Source organism: Ochotona curzoniae, unplaced genomic scaffold (assembly GCF_017591425.1).
Source record: "Ochotona curzoniae isolate NIBS_2020 unplaced genomic scaffold, NIBS_Ocur_1.0 patch157, whole genome shotgun sequence".
Lineage (NCBI taxonomy): Eukaryota > Metazoa > Chordata > Mammalia > Lagomorpha > Ochotonidae > Ochotona > Ochotona curzoniae.
Window position 1 is genome coordinate 1 of NW_024466703.1, and position 7,821 is coordinate 7,821.

The window sequence follows — 7,821 nt, forward strand, 5'->3', positions numbered from 1 at the left end:
TGCCATATCAAGAATCCTTTATTGAAGAACACATATACCCCAGAGTAACTCATGTCAGATCTGATCACCATGATGCTGCATTAGCAGTTATTTAATCAAGCAGGACTCATGATTAACATATTCTCTTTCTCTCTCTCTCTCTGTCTCTCTCTCTCTCTCTCTCTGTCTCTCTCTCTCTCTCTCTCTGTGAAATAAGTAGATTGATCCAGAGCAGTCAAAGTTACTTTTCAGACTAAAACCCTGTTTCTTGGCTCTCCAGGGACACCATAGGATGATAGCGGCAAGAGAGAACTTTATCCAGCTCCCCTGAATCCTATGCCCTGTTACCAGGTGTTCTCAACCTGTGACTTTTACCATTCTAGGTCACAGAAGGCTAGAATTTCAAATCTGAATTCATAGTTTTTGAACATAGAATACGAGATGCCAAAACATCAGGGAGAAGGATCAACATTCTCCTAACACTTTGCTTTATTTCCCAATCAAACTCACCTAGATCAGTTTAAGAGAAATCCTTCAGGTGTTGATTGCGATACTAATTATAAGAATAATTAAGGAACTATTCCCAATATCTCCCAATCATGAGAATGAACAAGCCATTTTGGTGATTGGCCCTGCTGTCAGTAAAGAAGAAGACACACTCTACCAATGCCTTGTCTCACGGCATGGAAGGTTTTGGGGGATTGACAGGTTTTTGTGGGGCATTAGCCCTGGAGGCTCTTTTGGTTGGTGATCTTGGTAGCTTACACTTCAGGAAGGTGAGGTCATAATTGATCAGATAACCATCATTGAAAACATAAAGCTTTTGGTCCAGGGGGCAGTAATTGATACCTTGCAGGGTTTCCAGCATCTTGTCCAGTATAATGCTGAGATGCTGTTCCTGCCCAGTGGCAGTATCGAAAGCATAGAAGATCTCCTCTTGGCGAATGCTCAGTGAGCGTAAGGTATAAAGCACCCCACAGGCCATGAAGGCCCCCGACAGGGCTGGCTTGTACTGCCTAGTGTGCCAAGTTTTCTCCACTTCTAAGGTGCTGGTATTGAGACGACTTACAACTAGGTTGCCCCTGCTTCCCTCAGTGGCATAGAGCACCCACAGCCCCTTCTCATCAACAGCAAAATCCAAGGTCTTCCAGGGTACACCAGCATAAGAGAAACGGTCATTGTAGGTGGCACCAGGCAATGGGCGCTGTAGTACTATGGTGTTGGAGGCAAGATCCACCTTGGCCATGTCATTTGAACCATAGTAGTTAAAGTACATGAAGTTATTGTATACAGCATTTCCACTGCCATCACCATAACCCATCTTCCGCTCTTCATAGTTCTTCAAAAGCACCAGGTCATCATAGGTCTTGTATAACCGATAGTAGTCAAAGTACCTAGGCCAAGACCCGCCCCCACACACACACATTGAGATCATTAGGTGACAGTGGTAAATGAAGTGAAATGAAGTACTGGGGCTGATACTGTGGTGTAGAGAGTTAGGCCACTGCCTACAATACTAGCGTCCCACAAGGGAGCCACATCGTGTCTAACTGTTCTGATCCAGCTCCTCGCTAATGTGTCTGAGAAAGCAGCAGAGAATAGCCCAAGTGCTTGGGCTCTTGCATCCACATAGAAAACCCAGAGGAATTTCCTGGCACCTGGCTTTGGTTTGGTTCAACACCAGCCGCTATGAACATCTGGGAAGTTGTTCAATGGATGGAGGTTTTTTGTCTCTTTTTCTCTTGTCTCTCCCTCTCTTAACTCTGCCCTTAAAAAAATAAATTGATCTTTAAAAAAAAGAAGCTACTACAAAAAATGTGCCAGTTATTATGTTAATTAGCATCAGGAACTTCAAAATCAAGCAGAATGTATTTGTAATGCATCATCATTGAGTAAACATTATGATGAAATAAATATATTAAAACCATTGTAAGAGAACCACTAAAAAAATGATAAAATAAAATTTTCCAGTAAAAGTTTCAGCAAGATAGCATGCCAGCTAGGAACTATATTTGCATGACCTCATTTAGTTATAATAAAATATTTCCACTAGGTTTTAATGCTCACAGATTAGGAGCCTAAGCATCATAAAAATTAAGTAATTTGGTCAAGGCTCTACACTTCATAAGTAAAATCTGTGAAAGAAACAACACAATATTATACTTAGCTAATTCCAAGGATTCACTAATATAAAGCAAAGAAAACAAGTATACACTAAAGAGCCAGTGTTGTAGTATAACAAGTTAAGCCACCACCTGCAATGCCAACCCTCATATGGTAGCCAATTCAAGCTCCAGCTGCATCACTTCCCTACTCCCTGCTGACAATACAACTCCTTGCTGATGATTTTAAGCAATGAAGATGGCCAAATGGAAGATGGCTCAAATGCTTGAGGCCCTGCACCCATGTTGGACACCCAGAAGAAGCTCATAGCTCCTGGCTGGTGTACTGCCCATCCCCAGCCATTGCAGTGGTTTGGGGAACGGGGAATGAACCAGCAGATGAAGGATTCTCTCTCTCACTCTCGTTCTCTCTCTCACCCCACATGCACACATGTGCTCTCATTCTCGCTCTCTGTAATTCTGCTTTTCAATTAAATAAGTACATGAATCTCTTTTAAAAATTGTAATACTGTTCTCTGAGTGAACAACCCACAAATGATAGCTAATATTTTTTTCTTCTTTCTGGACATTGTTAGAAACCTAGACTCCATTACTTTCCACCTGCCTCTAGACACATAGGCATCCTGTAATGGGACATAGTTCTGGAGCTGCATTTAAGGAGATTAATGCTCACAATATTGTTTTGCAAAGCCCATTGAGGACTCATACCTCTTGACACTGGGATATAAATCCTAACTTAACCACAACTGTGAAAAAATTCAAAACTCACAAATATGTGAGTGTATGTTGCAGGTTACAAAGCACCTGTAAGAACTGGAGAGTAAGCTTGTTGGTAATATTAATCTTCCTCAGATAAGCTCCAGCTAGGACTCTTCTCTGAATGGATCAATGCACATTCATCCCTTCTTCTGATGACTTTGTGTTCCCCTGACTCTAAAACATTTCCACAAATATTGACTTTAAATATTCAATGAATTGTGCCTATTCCCCTAGGTGAGTTGGAGATTTCACGGAAGACGTATTCATCTATTTATTGATTGCTTAGCCATTGCTTCATTTTTTAAGTATTTAAGAGCATCTACTATGATATCTATACTTTTTAAGCATAGCCTATGTAATCATTTCATACACTGAATTATCTTACTTTTAGAGATGTCTAAGAATGCGCCTGAAATGTTAACTCATTTATTCAGCTTCACTGAATGTAAGTACTGAGCTTCTTACTCAATTTCAAGCTGAGCTGGAGACATGCTCTTAACCTCATCTAAACAGGAAGAACTAAGTGTAGAAAGACTTCTTGTGATAGGATAAAACTAGAAATAGAACCATCTTTGAATTATTGTAAAATTACAAACTTTGGACAGTGTTTTGAAGCAAGCTCAGGAAGTTTGGACCACACTGTCCCACAAAAAGAGCACTGGCAGGTAATCTGTCAGTTTTAGAGTTCATGGAGGAGTTTAGGCTTGTGCTACAAAGACACTTGTTGGAGTAAGATTAGGGAATATTTGGGATGAACATGGCTGTAAAAAAGGAAGTTACTCAGGCCTCACCTGCCATCCGCACTCAAGGGGGCCACCCAATAAAGGGAAGAGGTCTGATTTGGTGCTGAGTCTCGGCCCCAGGAACCCGCCTTGTATGAGAAGCCCCTCCAATTGAGCTTCACTACAAAGGGTCTGCTGACTTTCTGGAGGCTTCCACAACTGCAAGAATCTAGAAGGAAAAGCAGACAAAGTAACAGCTGGAGTAAGGCGCACAACTTTCAGAAAGCATAGTGTGAACTATAATGACCATGTGAGTTTTCATTGTATAGCCACACACATGAGTACATTTACATGTATACATCCAAGCTAGCTTTGCTTAAACAGAGTGTGTGTGACTATAGTGTATCCATATGTCTGTGTATATAAGCATGCATGTATGGGAATTTACTAATCTTGGGTTACATTCCCTAAAGCACACACAAAATAAAGAAACAAAATACTACATTTTCATCAAGATCTTTACTGCCTCAGCACACCATATCCAGTACTGAACTCATACTCCAGTCTCCAGGGAAAGGAGATCTTAGGAAATTTGGTCTGTGAACTCACCGGGGGGCAAAAATGAACCATGATGTCTGTAAGTCTCTTCTTGTTCCCTTTCTCTCTTGCACTCATGTAGTTGGGCCTCGAGGATATCCACCTGCTGTTGGAGAGCACGAAAGCTGCTCTGGTCCGCATCAGCCAGAAGTTTGAGCATAAGACTGATATTAGCTACCTAAGGAGATGAGACACCGTGGAAATAGGTCACAGAGTGTTCTTAAGAACTGAACTCCAGGGCCCGGTGCCATGGCGTAGTGGTTAAGGTCCTCGCCTTGCACACCCGGGATCCCATATGGGCACCGGTTCTAATCCTGGCAGCCCCGCTTCCCTTCCAGCTCCCTGCCTGTGGCCTGGGAAAGCAATTGAGGACAGCCCAAAGCTTTGGGACCCTGCACCCATGTGGGAGACCCGGAAGAGGCTCCTGGCTTCGGATTGGCTCAGCTCAGGCCGTTGCACTCACTTGGGGAGTGAATCATAGGATGGAAGATCTTCCTCTTTGTCTCTCCTCTCTGTATATCCACCTTTCCAATAAAAATAAAATAAAATAAAATAAAATAAAATAAAATAAAATAAAATAAAATAAAATAAAATAAAATAAAATAAACTGAACTCCAGCAGCTCTTACCTGTCTCCACTGAGAAGAACTGATTTGGGTAACTAACAAACATGGAAGAACAGATGTAAGACTCTAAAGGAGAGAAAGATTCTCTCTCTCTCTCTCTTTCTCTCTCTTGCCTATTTTTACAGAGAAGAACAGAGAGAGGTCTTCCATACACCAGTTCACTCCCCAAATGGCTGCAGTGGCCAGAACTGAGCTGATCCAAAGCCAGGAACTTCTTCCAGGCCTCCCATGTTGGTGTAGGGACCCCCAAGGACTTGGGCCATCCTGCACTGCTTTCCCACAGGAAGGGATCTGAATGGGAAATGGAGCAGCCAAAACACAAACTGACACCCAAATGGGATCTCAGAACTAGCCACAGCACCAGCTACCACCCCCCTCACAGAGTGTTCTTAAGAACTGTACCCAGCAGCTCTCATATGTCTGAACTAAGATGATCCTTCTCCAGAAAGAACTGATTTGAAAAATTCACAAATATGTGAGGACACATATGTAAGACTCTGACGGGGAGAAGGATTATTTAATCCATCTACTCACCTGGATTTGGAGTTGGTGGAGGAGATACCTAGCCCCATTAACTCCTCCATTGGCATTAAGCTGGGTCAACAACTTCTGTACTCTCTCCAGCTCTAAGTGCAGCTGATCCAAGGTTGAGGGCTCAGATGAGAGAGTGAGGACACTGGAATTTCTGAACTTCAGCATGTGGCTCATATTCAGGACCTGGTTGTTGTGGCCTTCAATGGCAGGTACAAATGCACCAACCTAGGGTGAGAAAGGCACTTTTCCTAAATGTCAAAACCTTTGGCTCTTCTCAGCAGCTCATATCACATCATCAGAGAGTCATTCAGCATACCAAGCACTCCAATATCTGTCACTTTGTTTGCTCCTGTTAGCATTCCTTGAGCTAGGCATTAGTTTTATCTTCATTGAACAATCGAGAATACCAACATCCTTCCTTGTGATTTAGGGAGATCTTACTCCACTACCACTCTGATTTTATTTCCCCTTTTCTGATTAGAGCTAGCCCTTGAGTAGATTGCTGGATGTGCAAATAAATGAGAAAAACCACAGCTTCATTTTACAATGTCCATCAAATTTTCCCCAAGAAATCCAAATTGATTCTTACAGTGAACAACTGACAACATATGATTGTTGATGCAGAAACTTTCCAGACTAATTCACAAATTCCTCACACACACACACACACACACACACACACACACAGTGCCCATATTTTTAACTCTTAAATTCATATTTATCTGACTTTGTGAGCTGATCATCCAAGTCTTTAGTTTTTCTACATTTATGTCTAAATTTCTTCTTATCTTACAATGAACTCATACCTATTAATTCACCCATTCATCTAGGAGGCACTTCCCATATAAGCTTCTCTAACTTCTGTTATTACCACTGATTGGGTGGGGGGAATCCTAAGAACCAGTGACTAATTTCTCCTTCATTCAAAGTATTTATCTCAAAGATAAGACTACACTTCTTTCAGTAATTTCTCTGCTGCCAGTACTCACCCTCATGCTGGGTCCACTATAGGACATACTTGAATAATTCCCAACCCCAACCCACAGCTTGAGTACTCACCATGGACAATACTTGCTTAAACCTGCTAACAAGTTCCTGGGTTGTACCTTGTAGCTGTTCTAGCTGCTGTAGCAGGATGGATTTGGGCAAGTGGACCACACAATAGCATGTTTCACCCTCATCCAGAGAGCTTGGCATAGTTCTCACCATCTGCAAAAACATAGCCAGGGTGGGTGTGTCATCCTTGGATCTGTGAAATCAACAGCATTTCAGAACTATCCAATTCATTTGGGCAGAGCCCTCAGCAAATACACACATCTGGACCCTGTGTTGACATGAGGTGACAATTCCTCACCCCTGGGTACTGGGACATTTGTAAAGTCATGTGCAGCTTCCCCCTTTTTTCTCCCCTCCGCCCAGAAACAAGAAAGGGAATGAGGAAATTTGGAATCAATGAGTTCACTCAATTTTCCAATCCTTTCCATGCTGATCAACCATGTAATCATTATGAAAAGTAAAATAATCATTTAAAAATATGCTAGGGCTGAGAGATACATAATTTGGAGTCTTCCTCATTTTGTTTATTATTGTGCTTGCATACTTATTGTAGCCCAAATCTACTGAGTCTAAAGCCAGATCAGTGAAGTTCTAATTTTAGCTTTGTGACATTGGATAAAACATTTAAATCTTCTTTGCCCTAGTGCCTTCAGATTCATATTGGGGTAAATTATGATGTTGGCTTTATTGATTTACTTTAGGAATTAGATACATTGATTGATTGATTACAAACAAGATAGAAATAAATATCTGTTAAGTATTTAGAATAGGAACCACTTGCCTCTGGCAGAATTATATATATTTAGTTACCACAGTTGTCTGAATTGATTTCTCCACTTCCTTTTGGAAGCTATCCAATCAACATCAGATTGAAAATTGTTACCTCATGTATTTTAGTAAGTCCCAACCACAGCTTTTCTGGTCCTCGAACACATAGCTTAATCCAACAGTGTAGTCAACCTGCCCAACAGTTTAGTCTTTTGCAGACAATAAATAAGATACCAAGGTCTATGATATTTTGAATTTACCATCATTAACTCTAGTATCCTTAGCACACAGGAAGAAGGTGGTGCAGGAAATAAAGCCTTATAATCGAGCAGATGAACAACCCAGAGTCCCTGTTCCATGATGTTCAGTTGATCTTCCCTGTTTCGTTCTATTTTTTTTTTTCAAATCAATAGAAAATAGAGAAAAGTGGGCATCCCATCCTCCTTCTGTCTCTTCCTACCACTCTCTTCACTCTCTCCCAGAACAGCAAAGTGACAAAAGAAGTAAGTCCAAAGCACAAAACCCCTACCTGCTGTGATTCCTCCACCCTCTGGTTCTGAGGTTGACCTGGGTACACCAGGGGCAGCAGCAACAGAGTGGGCAGCAGAGCTAGCACAGGCTGCATCTTGTAACAGCTAGCCGATCCAAGTCTTTGCTC

At 41.7% G+C, this 7,821-nt stretch overlaps 1 protein-coding gene across 1 annotated transcript; it reads right to left on the reverse strand.

The window, feature by feature from the left end:
• Positions 1-162: 162 nt before the first annotated feature.
• Positions 163-7,788, reverse strand: LOC121166514 (olfactomedin-4-like). Its single transcript, XM_040995676.1, has 6 exons — positions 7,711-7,788; positions 6,399-6,548; positions 5,336-5,564; positions 4,193-4,354; positions 3,653-3,812; positions 163-1,373 (listed from the first exon to the last, which is right to left on the reverse strand). Exons 1-6 carry the CDS (start codon positions 7,786-7,788, stop codon positions 656-658), a joined length of 1,497 nt encoding a protein of 498 aa, XP_040851610.1. The 3' UTR covers positions 163-655.
• Between the last annotated feature and the right edge of the window lie 33 nt (positions 7,789-7,821).